Here is a 15,827-nt window from a genome sequence, read left to right as displayed (position 1 = left end):
TCATTTACACGCGGAGTTGCAGCCAGCCTGGCGTAAATCACTTTGGATTGGCTGGACCAAAGTTCGCTTGATGTTGAATGCATTGTTTTAAGACGCCTGCACATGCTGACGCCACTACTCGTTGCAAATTGCCGGGCAGAAAATGAGCAACATCGGTTTCGCTTCACACTGCCGACAACCCTGTGCTCAGCAGCACTTCTGCCAAGCTGCAAACAAGTGGAGCCGAGCAAAAAAAAAAGAGCAAAAAGAGCAATGTTGGCACGCCTTGCTGTGCACAACGCCTCAATTTCCGAAAGCACTTCTGACGGAATACCCTCCCTAAACAAAATGGCGTTCCTGTTTCCCGATTACCGGAAGCTGCACGCCAGAGCCAATCAGCCGCAACAGCCGAGGGCTCCCCACCCCCCCGCGGCACCTGCGGTTTTTTTGAAAAAATGTTGCTCTTTTTTCGAGGGATTAATTCTGTCACGGCCAAGCAGTGGAGAGCTGGCAAATTAAGGGCAGCTGCACAGTGGCTTTGGTGCATTTTGGGTGAACGCCCATCCTCCTTCGGTGGTCTTTAAAGGAGGCACCCTGCTATGGTGAGTGGGGAGTGGCCCCATGTTAAGTGAGCATATACAGTGTGGAGGGATGGCCACATGCAAATATTTGCAAGGCAGGATGAACACTAGTAATATTTGCTTCTCTTTGGCCTGAACAGCGGACCACAATACTGTTGCTTCCATAATGATGAATATATTATATTTACAATATTATATTAGAGCCAGTACACATGAACAACTACCACTTGAAGGCTGTTCTCAAAGGCAGGTGGTTCCATGGGTTAATACAAATGTAATTCCTGCAATTTCTTAACCATAATTAAGAGAACTATGGAATTACACATTCCCTTCTGTTACCTGTCTTACATTTAAAGAATAAGCCAACACAGTCGTCATTGTCGTTGTCGTCGTCGTCGTCTTCTTCTTCTTCTTCTTCTTCTTCTTCTTCTTCTTCTTCTTCTTCTTCTTCTTCTTCTTCTTCTTCTTCTTCTTCTTCTTCTTCTTCTTATTATTATTATTATTATTATTATTATTATTATTATTATTATTATTATTATTATTATTATACACATTACAGCACAGCACAAGTGTCTGGAATTCATCTCTGAATATCGAGTCCTTCCCAAGGACCTAGGATATTAGAGGTATTTGCGTAGAATATGTGCAGTTCCTAGAAGTGCTGCTTTCTGCAGCATGTGGACTGATGTTCTGTCCAAGTTTAGGCTTTCCAGATGTGTTTCAAGATTTCTTGGGATTCCTCCTAGAGCACCGACTACTAGTGGGATTACTGTTGTTCTTTTTTGCCACAATCGTTCGACTTCAATTTGTAGGTCCTTGTATTTTGTGATCTTTTCCAGCTCTTTGTCCTCTATCCTGCTGTCAACTGGCACAGCAGCATCTATGATCCAAACATGTTTTTTCTCTACCACTGTTATGTCTGGGGTGTTGTGTGCCAGGTGTCTGTCTGTCTGTATTCTAAAGTCCCAGAGTATTTTTGCTTCTTCATTTTCTGTGATCTTCTCTGGCTTGTGCTCGTACCAGGTCTTGCTACAGGGCAGGCCGTACTTTTTGCAAAGGTTCATTATTATTATTATTATTATTATTATTATTATTATTATTATTATTATTAATTCAATTTATTAGACCACCCTACCCCCGAAGGGCTCATGAACCAGGCTCATGAACCAGGTTCCCTCTGACCAGGATTTGTTAACTAACTTCTCACTCTAGCTTCAAATAAGGGTTGCCAACTCCCACTTGGGTAATACCTGGAGATTTGGGGGGGGTGGAGCTTAGGAAGGGCAGCGTTTGAGGAGGGGAGGGACCCCAGAGGGTATAATGCCATAGAACCCACCCTTCCAAAACAGCCATTTTCTCCAGGGGAACTGACCTCTGTAATTTGGAGATCAGTTGTAATTCTGGGAGGTCTCCAGTCCACACCTGGAGGTTGGCAACCCTATTTCAAATCCTGGTTAAATGGAGAACTGGGTGAAAAACATGGGAGGAGGGAGTGATGACATACCCATTGACCAATGTTAAGATGAAGTGGAATGCATTCCAGGGAGCATTTGTGGGATGGGAACATGCGTTCCTATGTTTAATCACTGTTCCCTCAACCAGAGTTAAAGGTGGAGACTGTCACATCTTTAGCAGTTGCCCGTAGTGAAGCATTTGTCTGCAGTGATCTATCACACAGGGAAAACCCATTTATGCAAACAAAGAAGTCAGAACCGAACGCCCAACTCATCTCTTGGTGGCAGCCATGAGCAGGAAGAGCATGATGTTAATGCCTCTGGGGCGTTCCTGCTGCTGCTGTAGCTGCCCCCTATCATTGAAAAAATGGCCCTTCCAGATTATTTGTATGCAGTACAGATTTCTAAATCAAGAAATAGTGGCATTTTACCAGAATCGGTGAGTCTTTTTTCAGGGCCTCACTGGGTTTTAAAATGAATAATTGCTATTTTTTATGTCCCTGCCCTTCTTTCTCATGCAGTCTCCAGCTGGTCGATGCAGTAGTCGCTGCACAAACCTCAGCTTCTCTGGAAGCTATGTTGGACTATCTGGATTTCAAGAACAATACCAGCCCTCTCGTTCTAGAGCGGTTCCTCTATGCCTGTGGACTTGCCTCTCACCCCAACGAGTTACTACTCAGATCTTTAATAGTAAGTCACAGTGATGGCAAAGGAAATATGCTCTGCATTGGCTTTCTTATAGCTGTAGTCTTTCCCAAACCTGGTATGGTACAGTCTCTGCTCACTTCATAGTTCTAAAAGTGAGGAGAAGCAGAAATAAGGAGAGGAGACCTGAAGTGAGCTCACAGAAACAAAATTGTGTAGAGGCTGCAATCCTGTGCACTTATGTGGAAGTAAGCCCCCTTGAACTCCTTGGGTTTACTTCTGGATAGGCCTGCTTGGAAAGTATCTGGTAAAAAAATAATATATGGGTCTAATGACCCCGTCCAAAGGGAGGGGGCACAAATCCACCTGTGGATGTGGTGTGTGGCTGCGTTGACTGATTTGCTCTTCCCGGGGCGCTTGTCCCAGCAGAGGGGTAAAACCATTGGTGTGCAGCCGCCAGGCCTTTCCCAGTGCTGGGACACAACAGTGAACATGGTGCCAGCATTCCAGCACCCCTGCTACTGCCGGCGTAGTGGGGGCAGGCTGGGAGCGTGGCCAGGGTAGGAGCAAACATTAGTCAGCTCCCCCCAGGCCATTTGCTGGTTTTGGGTGTCATAAGTCTATTGAGCCCAATGGGGGGTTTTCAGGGGTGGGGAGGTGTTTGCACTTTTGAAGTCTCCCCATACCACCGGGAAGCCTTTCTGGGAGCGGAGGGGTGGTGTGGCCATGATGTCACAGCCAGCTGCTTCGCCCCTTGGATGGGGCTGCCTGCCTACCATGTGAATCAGTAGGGTGTAGGAAGAATTTCAGCCTGTCACTTCACACAGCCCATCTTATTCAGCAAAGCTGGTGTTACTTTTCAAGGGGAGTAAATTCACCCTATGTATGTTTGGAGATTGCTTAGAACATTCTGTCAGTTGTTTTAGCACTAATAACACAATTGATTAATAACACAACTGTGACAACTGCACCAGTGGGGGTTTTTTTTTGGTGGGGGGTGGGAAGGACATACCTTATTACAAACCCACCCTGAACAATCAAGGTTACTTTAGAGGTTTCAGGTTAAATACCAGAGATTAAAAATAGTTTTTTTCCCCCCTTTTATAACAGAATATATATCGTGGTCTGATTGGAAACAACGAAATCAGAGAAACAACTCTTATCATGATTGGAGCTCTCATCAGAAAGCTGTGTGACACAGGAAGCTCCAAAGTACCTGTATGTATTATTTCCTACTAGAAGAGTTCTGGGTGTAGAAAGCAGGAGGAGAGCTATTTAAATATGCAGACCTGTGCAAGTTTTCTTCTTTGTCCTTTTTGCCCACTGCTGCCTCCTTTCATGCTGGAACAATTTCCTCTTATCCATACCAGAAGTAGCGTCTCTTTCTTCCTGCAAAATGCTCTTGAAGACCCATTGCCTGAATCATCTTTTCCTTGCCTTCCTCCATCACTGTCATCCTCCCTGATGTCACTCCTGACCGCTCTACTGCTTGCTGTTCCTTGTTTTGTCCATCTAGTGTAGATTTGTGACCCATGAAACCAGGAATATGTCATTTTCGTATTCTGTACAGCACCTTGCTATACTTCTGGCATTAAAATAACAGTGGCATCAGGATTTGCTGTCATGTCACAAAACAACTGATAGGTGCCCCCTTTTTTAAAAAAATGGATCCACTTGATCCTTTGCTCCTATCTCACAGGGGTTGGCTTGATTGCCAGCCATATTTGCATTCATAATGATAGCTTTCAATACTATAGTACATCACTAGATTTATCAACCCCAGTGAGGCAAGCTGTATTTATTTATAGATGTCATGATTCCTGTATTCAATCCCACCTCGTGTTTTTATGAATTTGGCAGTCCCACCCACCATTTTATCTGTAATAGTCCTGAGAAGCACAATCACCATTTTGTGCAAATGGTGGAATAAATACATGTTTTCTATCTTCAGTACACATAAACATATACCTCAGAAATCTGGGTTTCTGATAGTACTCCTGCTTCCCCGAAAATAAGACATCCTCTGAAAATAAGACGTAGTAGAGGTTTTGCTGAAGTGCTAAATATAAAGCATCCCCCAAAAGTAAGACGTAGCAAAGTTTTTGTTTGGAAGCATGCTCATCAAACAGAACACCAGCGCATGCAGCTGTGGAGCGGAAAAAGAAGACATCCCCTGAAAATAAGACATAGCGCATCTTTGGGAGCAAAAATTAATATAAGACACTGTCTTATTTTCGGGGAAACAGGGTATGTGCCAAACCTGGGAATTGTGCTTGTTCCCCCAGTCAAACAAAATGGCATTCCATCAAGAGGATCATGCGTCGCATGATCTCCCTTTATGTGCGGTTGATTGCCAGAATTGTAATGGCTGAAGAGCTGAAGTTTATCCGTAGATCAATACATGGATTCCTTTTCAGTTTGAAATTTCCTGGAAAGTGGCAATGTTTTCTTTTCAGGCTGTTGTGGAAGCCAAGAAGCTGATCTTGGGAGGCCTAACCCGGGCTGAGAAGGCAGATGATGTAAAGGCTCACCTACTAGCATTAAAGAATGCCCTTCTGCCTGAAGCTATCCCACTACTCCTGAAACATGCTGAGTCTGGAGAAGGATTTGTCAGCAATGTTGCTGTTTCTGCCTTGCAGAGATACGACTCCGCTTTCATCACCAGTGAGGTAAAAAAAATCCCCTGAAGGAAAAGAGAATGCAAAAGAATCTTCCAAAAGCAACGTGAAAGTTCTCTCCTCCCTTATTGAAATAATTATTTAAAAATTATTTCCTAACGTTCTCTTCGATCCCGTCCGGTGTTTCCAAGCCAGAAGGGTCTTAATAGCAATTCTAAAAGCACCGGGAAGTGTTTCCAGAAAGTGCTTGTTGCTGCCACTCTGCACAAGATTACACCAGGGACTCCCTTGTTCCGCTGGGCTCTCTTCGGTTCCGGTCAAATATGTGGAAATAAACATTGCAGAAGAGAAGTCATGTATTCCCCTTTTCATGGCTTAGTCTACTTTGAGCTAATCTATTTTATTTTATTTATGGTCCATCTTTCTCATAGTGAAACTTCACTGAGGTTATTATATATATATCAGACAGCATAAGACATCCATTAAACAATACAGTAGGTTTATAAACTGTACTGGCCATTGTGGGTTTTCCAGGTTGTGTGGAAGCGTTTTCTCCTAATGTAGGTAGTTTTTTCTCCTAATGTTTTGCCCACATCTATGGCTGCCATCTTCAGAGGCATGTTACAGCAAGAACACATCTTGCTGTGACATACCTCTGAGGATGCCAGCCATAGATGCCAGTGAAACGTTAGGAGCAAAAATGACCAGACCACGGCTACATAGCCTGGAAAACCCACAACAGTCAGTTGATTCTGGCCGTGAAAGCCTTCGACAATACATTGGAAACCATACATTGTCATGATCCATGAATGCAGACTTTCCTGCATTTCCAGGCTAGATTCCCACCAGTTCCCACCAATTTCTTTCACAGAAAAAGCCACAGGTCAGCCAAAAATAATCTTTGCTTATCTGTGATCTCCAAGCTACAGCAGAATTGAACAAGTTCCCTTGCTAGTGGCAAGTCTCAGTTTGAAGTTTGAAATGAACACGATTCACATTTGTTGTCAAACCATTTACATGTGTTGTGACTTGGGTGTATCCAAACTAGGTGAAGAAAATAATGAACAGGATTTATCACCAGAATCGGAAAGTACATGAGAAGAGTGTTCGCGTCACAGCAGCTGCCATCATCCTTAGCAACAATCCTTCCTACATGGAAGTAAAAAATCTCCTCCTCTCCATTGGAGACCTGCCACCGGAAATGAATAAGTACATGCTTTCACTAGTGCAGGACATTCTACGTTTTGAAATGCCTGCCAGGTATATCAAGTTTCATTTGTTATTTATATATCTATTTATGTGTATAGATAATGTTGAAACTTCACTTCACTTGATGCAGAATACTGCAGCAATGACTGGAGTGGGTCACAGGGACCATATCATCCATTTTTAGCCCATCTACACTGGGTCCCAATCTGTTTCTGGGCACAGGTTTCTGGGCACAGGACTTTTTAATCCATGTATGGTTTGGGACCAATGTACCTGAAGGAATGCCTACTGCCTTATGAACCCATCTGACCACTATAGCCATCTTCAGAGGGCTGATTTGGATGCCCCTACCTTCTGAGATTAGGTGGGTGGCAACCCAGGAGAGGACCTTACCAGTCATGGCATTAAAACTCTGGAATTCTGTTCCCAGGGAGATTCATCTGTCCTCTTTCTGTTGCCATCATCTGCCAACAGGTGAAGACCATTTGTTTTGTTTAGTGTTTCTTCAATGATTCCTACTTCCTGCCCAGTGTTTTAATGGTTATTTTTATGTTTTTGTATGTGTATTGTAGCTCTTGTTTTAAATTTTTAAATTTAATTTTTTTAATTTAATTGCCTAAATTTTGTTGATTTTAAAAATTTTTAAGATGTGATTTTATTATGTATGCTTGATTTGTTAGTTGCCTTGTTGGCCCTTAAGAGTGCAGAAAGGCATGTTACAAATTTTGTAAAATAAATACAATAAAAAGTAGTTCATGACATTCCTCCAGTAATTCCTCCATGACATTCCTCCAGTAATTTCTTTCACTGATCCCTATGCAGTGGTCAAAACTTCACAGTAACTTTTTTCTATGGAGAGTTTTACAAATATATAAGCCTACATAATACTGAAATTTTTATCTTATGGTTTCAGTGGACTTTTGATAAAGTTTTTGAATTTTTCTGGAGAAAGGGAAAAGCTTCCCTTTGTATGCTTGTGGGTGCTTCTTAATATTACTAACAAAAACATTTTGCTGGTCACTAAGAATATTATTTTTCTGTGTTTCAGCAAGATGATCCGCAGAGCTCTGAAGGACAGGTTCATTCATAACTATGACCGATTCTCAAAGATGGGTACTTCCTCAGCCTTCTCTGGGTACCTAATGCGTATGTGACTACAAACAATATAGTAGATTCATTGACGTTTCTTGACACTCAGTTCTGCTAGAAGAATAATTACAATGTTTGCCTTTGCTTAATCAAGGTGGTGCAGATGTGGCATCCACATATAGTTCAGCCATTCTCTACTCTGGTTCTGGCATCTTGAGGAAAAGTAACCTGAATGTATTTCTTTTCAATGAATATGCTCAAATTCATGCCACTCAGGTGAGTATTATTAATTGCATGTACTTCTAAAACAACATCCAAGGCCTAATTCAACTGCTCAGAACTCAATTTGTTGTGTACTGTAGAGGACAGAGTTGCATTTGGAGTACTGAGACATAAATCCTTTCTCAGCTGTAAAAAATATAAGTAGGTTAACCTACTTCACAATGGTGCTATAAACACAACAAAGGTGTTGTAAACATAACACTGGACAGAGAAGGCTCCTGAATTTCTTGAAGGGTGGAATATAGATCTAAATAACTTAATATATTGACAAACCTACAAAAATCTCAAGAGATCTGCGGGCAAACATGCCCTCCCACCCTTACCCCCACCCCCAGCAACCCTCTCTTGTCTCAAACAAGCCCTCCCCTCCCCCACCCCCACCCAAGCAACTCTCCCTTGCCCCAAACAAGCGCCCCCCGCATGACCCTCTCTTGTCTCAAACAAGCCCTCTCTCTACACCCCCCACCCAAACCTGGGCAACTCTCCCTTGCCTCCCAAACAAAGCCCCGCAATCCTCCCTGGTCCCAAACAAGCCCTCTCTTCCCTTCCCCCCGCCCCACACCAACTACCCTGGCTCCAAAACAAGCCTCCCCCGCCTCCCCCCCACAGCAACCACCCCCTGCCTAACCTCGCCTACCCCCCAAAGACAAGGCAGACTAGTGGACCAGCAGAATATGGCCACCAGCCTGCCCAGCTACAGCCCCACTAAAAACCATTGTGTGGGAGATGCTTCCTCTTCAATCCTCTGCTAAGGCTCATTGCATCTCCCCCACAATGGGCTTTGCTGCTAGTGTATTTATATCCCACCTTTCTCCCCAATGGAAACTCATCATTCTCCTCTCCTATGTTTTTCATCATTCTCTTCTTCTGCGTTTTACCCTCACAACAACCCTGTGAGGAAGGTCACCCAGCTAGCTTTTTATGGCGTTTGAACCCTGAGTTTCTATGATCCTAGTCTGACATGTTAGCTGCTACACCATCTGCATCAAAAAGTGCTATTTTGAGGCCACCTTCATGAATTCCATTCTATAAATGTGCATGAAAGGTATCTAAATTTGCACATCAGTGAGGTTTGGATATTTGGAAAAATGTGTTTCTTACAGATGCTTTCATCAGAGAGGCAGGATTGGTGAAAGCTTACTATAAAGGATAAAGTCAGTAACAGACTGTGTTTGCTGCTACTATGTGTACTGAAATGCTATGGACAACCAAATAAAAGAGGAAGAAAAGAATGGAAAGGAACTGCCTCTTTGCATTTGGTTGATTTCAGGGCATTTGAGCATCTTTGGTGTACCCTTGGATGTCAGCGTATCATTGGTGTACCCTCTGGATGTCAGTTAACTCAAGCTCTTTCTCTACATCCACCTACCTTCCTTACTGTTCCAATTGTGTTAAACAGTTTTACATTACAAATCTGAGATCAGGCTTTCATTTTATTTATCTACCATATAGCCCCTAGCAATTTAGATGATTTTCAACTTGCAAGGTAACACACAATGTTGATTAAAAAAACTGTGCTGAAGAAAACAATATAATATTTTGGTCAGATGCTGTTACGTCTTACAAAGTGAATTTTTCTGGTTAGATGTGCTCTCCCTGAACAATCCTAGTCAGACCTATTCATAAGTTAGTCCCATTTTATATATTGAGGTTTACTCCCAGGAGTGCTCCCAAGATTACAGCCTGTGTGTGTATCTGTTATTCTTCAGTAAAAACACTTGTGAGCAATTAGTCTGCTCAATTCTGCTGTGTACCATTGCCCTCTTTGTAGGTGGTGATTGAGGCTCAGGGTCTGGAATCCCTTATAGCAGCAACTCCGGATGAGGGTGAAGAAGATCTGGAGTCCTTTGCTGGCATGTCAGCAATCCTGTTTGATGTTCAACTTAGACCTGTTACCTTTTTCCATGGATATGGGGATTTGATGTCGAAAATGTTCTCTGTCTCGTCTGAGCCCATGAATGTGGTGAAAGGGCTCATTCTTCTGATGGATCACTCACAGGTATGCTTGATACACTGGATGCTTCCATTGTCTCCAAGCACATATAACGTTCCCTATTTCCATCCCTGCTTAGCTTCCTCAACGCAACATGTTAGTATAGGAAAATCACAGGTAAGAATAGCCGGGATAGCATTAGTCTGTTTTGTATTCACAACTATGGGGGTGGGAAACCTGATCTGGCATTTAAGTTCTGTAAGAGTCTACATACTTGGTGTTTTCAAGACTGGTCTTCCTGGCTGCCTGATATACACTAAGCTCAGAGGTGGGATCCAGCAGGTTCTCACCAGTTCCCAAGAGTGGGCTACTAATTATTTGTGTGTGCCAAGAGGGGGTTACTAATTGGGTCTGCTTTTCCGTTAGAAATTAAATTAGGTCCAAAAATCATAAAGTCCTGTTGTTTCCTATGTGGCTGGTTAGCGAAGGTAGAAAATGGGATCATTCTCCCTGTTGGGCTGTTTTAAAAACATGTTTTAGAAATATGGTAACGTTCCTTGTTTAAGGAAAGTATCCTTCTTTTGATTTCAAGAAACAAAATTAAGTATTTGAAGGTATTAAGTATTTGACAGGCAGTCTATTAGAGAAGTAGTTGTTTTCTGTTGGCAGTAGACGATAGGACTTACTATAATGAGTTAAAATTATGGACAGAAAGATACCAGCTGGAAATTAGGAACTTTTTTTTTACAGTAACAGTTTTTTTACAGTAACAGAGAAATTATTAATGCCCCACCCCTGGAATGCCTGGCCACGCCCCCATTGTGCCCCACCCAGCCCCATTGACGCCACGCCACTGTTTGAATCCCACCACCATGGGAACCTCTTACTAAAATTTTTGGATCCCACCACTGACTAAGCTCCAAAAATAGTTTTGCAGAATTCTTGCCTACTTGCCCAAGAATTGTGCCAGCATGTCGATTCTGGTATTTTTAAATTTGGCCAACCAGGTAGCCATATCAATGATATGAGGTACCCACACAGTGATAAGCCTCCTTTTCAGTAAATATGAATAATTTAGAAACTGGCATTCCGGAAACACTGGTGAGATGATGGTATAGGCTTCAGCGATAATGGTCTAGGTTTGAGCAAAATCATTTTCGGGGGGTAAAATTAGAATTCAGGTTTTTCAGGCTTCCAAGTAATCAGGAAACCCCAAAACCCCCGAATATTTGATTTTAGAAACTAAAAAATATTTGTGTTTCCTGACACCCCCCCCCCTGAAAAATTTGGCTCTATTTAAACCTATTTTAATTTTTAAAAGGAGAGAGTGGCATGGTGCAAGAGTGGCTGCTGAGCTTTCACATTGTGCTATTTTCCTGCCCAAAATTGCCACTCTGTTTGAGAAAACTCAATTTCTCAAACTTGAGAAACTTTATATTTTTCCTCCACAGGAGGTCAAAGCAATTTTGGGGGTGGTGACTTGAAGTAGAAAAATGATGCAAGGAGAAAGAGGTGAAATAGCCTCTGCCTTAGTGTACTCCCCACCCCCACCCCATTTCAGTTCCTGTGACTGCCTTCTTGTTCTTTTTCCTGAAGATTTTTTAAAAACCACAGAATTAAGCGTAAAACATTATTCCACCCCAACATACCTTATTTTATGCTGTCCGAGTGGCTATATATAAAGTTAATCTGCTTGCCAAACTGTGTGAACTTTAAAATCTTGGCTGTCTGTCAGCATTCAAATGAAATGACTTGCTCTGACCCTGAGCTATTATCACTTCCAAAATTGACTCTGTGGGGATTTCCAGTCCAGCTGTAAAAGATTCTGACAGCTGTCAACCCCAACGTTGGCAGAAACTCCAGCAAATGCAACCGTCTCCTGCTTGTTCGTAAAGTTGTGTCTCCTTCTGAATTATGCAGGAAATCATTTGGCACTTCTCTCAGTAGCTCTTTTGTGTTATTTTCAGCGGCCTAATGTAGTAAATGAATGGCTCTTTTTTTTTCAACAGCCATTTGGGTGCTAAGGGCCATCAATAAAGGGTCTTGTGCTTAGTCATCTCATATTGAAAAAGTAAGACTTTTCAACATGAGATAACTAAAGTCATCAAGTAATGCTTAAAGGAGGGCTCACATTTTCTGGGCCTGAAGGTAGATCTAGAAATTAGATTGACTAGAAATAGGATTGCCAACTCCAGGTTGGGTAATACCTGGAGATTTGGGGGCTGGAGCCTGAAGCAACTCTCGCTGTACAGCAACTGGAAACTCTCACTATAAAGCATGTTTAATTTGAAATGCTTTCTCTCAAGGTTGAACTTGTCTGCAGCATTCCAAAATTATTTGAAGATGTTCTTAAGGCAACTCCCAGTGTGAGACTCCTCCACAGCACTGACAGCTTAGTTCATCTGAGGGCTGTGCGCATGTGCAAAGTCCTGTAGTCGGAAAGCTAGTGAGGGAACGTTGCACATGCTGAAGTGATTCATCTTTCCTACACAAGTCCCCCACCCACTTTCGGTATTGTTCATCTAGATCACAGGTGTCAAACTCGCGGCCCTCCAGATGCTATGGACTACAGTTCCCATCACCCCCTGCCAGCATCATGCTGGCAGGGGATGATGGGAACTGTAGTCCATAACATCTGGAGGGCTGCGAGTTTGACACCTATGATCTAGATCAATGGTTTCCAACCTATGGCCCTCCAGATGTTCAAGGCCTGTGATTCCTATCAGCTTTTGCCAACATGGCCAACTAGCAGGAAGCCTTCTAATAATCAAATATACTTGCAGTTCTTTCATAACAATTCCAACATTGTTACGAGAGAGCCCTTTTGAAAGGGATGGATCTCTCCATGGACTTGTCCTCTTCTAATTCCACCGTAAATCCTTTCTCATGTTAACATTAATGTCATTAGAATTCCTTTCCCAAAAGAATCATGGGAATGTCTCAACCTGCTTTTAAAAGTGAAGCTAAATAATTAATATCGCAGCTCAGTTGATTTGTGGAGATGCAAATGTGGAACAGTTTCTGCAAAAACAAAAATACAGGCTTGAAACAATTCTGCTTTCTCCTGATTCCATAGAAGATGGGACTGTAAACAACATTTTGTTGGGAGGGAAGCCCCTCTTGGTTACTATTTCCATTAAAACCTGCAGGTTGTAAATAGAAAATAGCTCTGTATGTGCATATATACTGGTGATTGACCAGAGGGGCATCTATTCTAAGTGTTGGTTGTTGTGGGTTTTCTGGGCTGTGTCGCCATGGTCTGGTAGATCTTGTTCCTAATGTTTCGCCTGCATCTGTGGCTGGCATCTTCAGCGGTGTATCACAGAGAGAAGTCTGTTACACACTGTGTCCAGTGAGAAGGGAATGTTTAGTGGGGTATATATTGTCCATGTCCCAATATATACCCCACTAAACAGTGCTTGCTTCGGCAGCACATATACTAAAATTGGAACGATGCAGAGAAGATTAGCATGGCCCCACTAAACATTCCCTTCTCACTGGACACAGTGTGTAACAGAGTGTGATACACCTCTAAAGATGCGAGCCACAGATGCAGGTGAAACATTGGGAACAAGATCTACCAGACCATGGCCACAACTTTTCACAACCATCTGCCACCTTCACGTATCTCCTGAGTTTCTTAAGCAAACCTCCTCAAACTCTGGTTCTGGCTCAACCGGCAGAGAACAAGATGAAACCCCATTTGCTTGGGGTTAATAGTGGGGACAGGGTTGCACCCTTTGTGTGATATTTGTTGGGTTCTCAAATACATCTGGTTGGACACTATAGAAATCGGCATGCTAGAATTGGTGGGTGCCAATTCCAGCATGACATCACATCATACAACCTTTATTAGGCATGAAAACAAGGACAAATATAAAATAAATAGATATTAAAACAAGATCAAGTTCTCTTATGTTGCTCTTGAGTATGTATACTCTTTCTTGCAGAAGAAATTTTGTGGTCTTTTCCAGTACCTCTGTTTTTCTACTGTTTAGAAGTAGGGCAATTCCAAAATTGGCTGAGCAAATTAGTGCTTTAATAATTGTAGTTTGTGGCAGCAAATATCTGATGCTTGCATGTTTAGGACAGAAGAAGATCATATGAGTAACAGTCTCTGTTTGATGTAAATGGTATGAACAGAACCTTTCATTGAATGGTATAGATAGTTGTCGACCCTCCTCTACTGCTGATGGGAACACATTGCACCTACCTAGCTAGAGTTAGAGCTAAATACCAGATCGATATAATGTGCCAACCGCCAATATGTTGGTACTGTGTTATAATATAGGGGAGAGCATGATTCATTTGCCAATGTTAAAAGTAGCTGTTGTTCCTGGTCCAGTAATCTTATTTTAAGTATACTGAAGATCTCATTCGAATTAAGCGTATTAAATGCTTCCAGTGAAAAACCTAATGATTTAATCTTCTTGATAATATTGGACCACTATTTAGAGATCGTCAAATCAGACTTTGCAGCATGCCCAAACAAGGTCATAGTTTGTCTTGGGGACCAAAAAACCTTGGCCCGCCCTTAAACAGGTCACTGTACAAAGTTAAAGTTGTGGGTTACCATACCAATAAGATTGGGAACACTGGAGTAAGCAGTTTCGTTCTTTTTACTGAAGGGGAGGAGCAGAGTTTGGAATTAAGCTTTGGGGATGGACAAGGGAGATGTTAGCCTCTTGAGACCTCCCAGACTCCTTCATTCCTTTGCCAGCAGGATAATTAGGACATACCTGTATTAAAATGATAGGAAAGCTCTGTGGAATAAATTCTTAACACTATTATTCACAATTAAAGCGTTGTTATGTGGAATATCTGAATGCTTTTCTTTTTATCATGAGTTTCAGAATGAGATCTGAATAAACAGGAATGTTTTACATTTAATATCATTGGACTATGTGCTCCTTTACGTTTTTAGAGTATCCAGCTGCAATCTGGGCTCCCATGCAGCATCGAATTCCAGGGAGGCTTGTCTATTGACATTTCAGGCGCACTGGAATTTAGTCTTTGGTACAGAGAATCCAAAAGCACTGTCAATACCCGGTAAGATAATTCATTGTGTACACAACTAAGGGAATGCATTGAATAAATTTGTCAGTAATTAAAATGTGAAAATTGTACTTGTTTAAAATATGCAGAAATGCACTGGGAATTGAGAACATCTTTTTATTGCTTTACTTGGTGGATGCTATCATACTTAATTCTGCTAAACAGTTTCCTAGCAATAGTACCAGTATTTAATAATTAAAATATAAGATTCATTAATACTTCTACAGGGTTAGCCATGTTCATTTGTTACAGCATGAATAAACAAGCGTCTTGTGACCTCATAAAGGCTCACAAAAGTTTATTCCAATGTAAATTTTAATGGATTTCGCACAGAGAGAGAGGGAGAGGGAGATTAGGTGGGATCAGCTGATATCTTTGACCGTTGCTCCCCTACAAACTTTGGGAAGTAAAGGTGTGCTTTCCTTTTCTTTCCATATGGCACACCATCTCCACTCCATTCACACAAGGGATTAATGCACAAATTGAGCATCTGTATGTACACATCATGAGGTCCATTCCAAATTTTATTGGAAAATCAACCATGTGATGTATGTATACTTACTCCCAATCTGGAGGCCATTGAGTGAATGTTTTGAAATGAAGAAGGCTCATTGGATAGATGTGGAAATCTGCACCACTGCTTCCTACCTCAAGTAGGGGAGTGACTGACAAAAATATCATCTGGTCTATTACCCAGGAGGTTCCCTGCCATTCACCATTTGACCTTGCTTGTCCTTCAATCTATTTTTGCAGGGGGAGCTATGTGGTAGTGGGCAACATAGTTGTGGACTCTTCCTTTGTGAAGGCTGGCATGGAAACCAGCTATGAAATCGAAGCAACACTGTATATCATCTCCACGGTTCAATTTTCACAATATCCGTTTTTAGTCTGCATAGAGGTGGACAAAACTGGAACTCCTCTCAGGTAGGAAACAAAAGCAGTAGACACCCATTTGCCACATGATTCCTTCCACCGTGTAACT

At 42.1% G+C, this 15,827-nt stretch overlaps 1 protein-coding gene and 1 pseudogene across 1 annotated transcript in view; both read left to right on the top strand.

Moving 5' to 3' along the window:
* LOC125440140 (microsomal triglyceride transfer protein) overlaps nucleotides 1-15,827 on the top strand; it is a 39,393-nt gene that overhangs the window by 21,795 nt on the left and 1,771 nt on the right. The window contains exons 9-17 of the mRNA XM_048509741.1: nucleotides 2,536-2,704; nucleotides 3,770-3,877; nucleotides 5,116-5,328; nucleotides 6,326-6,537; nucleotides 7,535-7,632; nucleotides 7,730-7,851; nucleotides 9,629-9,856; nucleotides 14,715-14,839; nucleotides 15,599-15,769. Of these exons, the coding sequence (XP_048365698.1) occupies nucleotides 2,536-2,704; nucleotides 3,770-3,877; nucleotides 5,116-5,328; nucleotides 6,326-6,537; nucleotides 7,535-7,632; nucleotides 7,730-7,851; nucleotides 9,629-9,856; nucleotides 14,715-14,839; nucleotides 15,599-15,769 (1,446 nt within the window). The remainder of the gene's footprint in view (nucleotides 1-2,535; nucleotides 2,705-3,769; nucleotides 3,878-5,115; nucleotides 5,329-6,325; nucleotides 6,538-7,534; nucleotides 7,633-7,729; nucleotides 7,852-9,628; nucleotides 9,857-14,714; nucleotides 14,840-15,598; nucleotides 15,770-15,827) is intronic.
* LOC125440438 lies at nucleotides 13,206-13,268 on the top strand (annotated as a pseudogene).

This window comes from Sphaerodactylus townsendi, linkage group LG10 (genome assembly GCF_021028975.2).
Source record: "Sphaerodactylus townsendi isolate TG3544 linkage group LG10, MPM_Stown_v2.3, whole genome shotgun sequence".
NCBI classification, from domain to species: Eukaryota; Metazoa; Chordata; class Lepidosauria; order Squamata; family Sphaerodactylidae; genus Sphaerodactylus; species Sphaerodactylus townsendi.
Note: the sequence above shows the minus strand (reverse complement) of the source record. Positions and strands in the feature narration are given on the sequence as shown.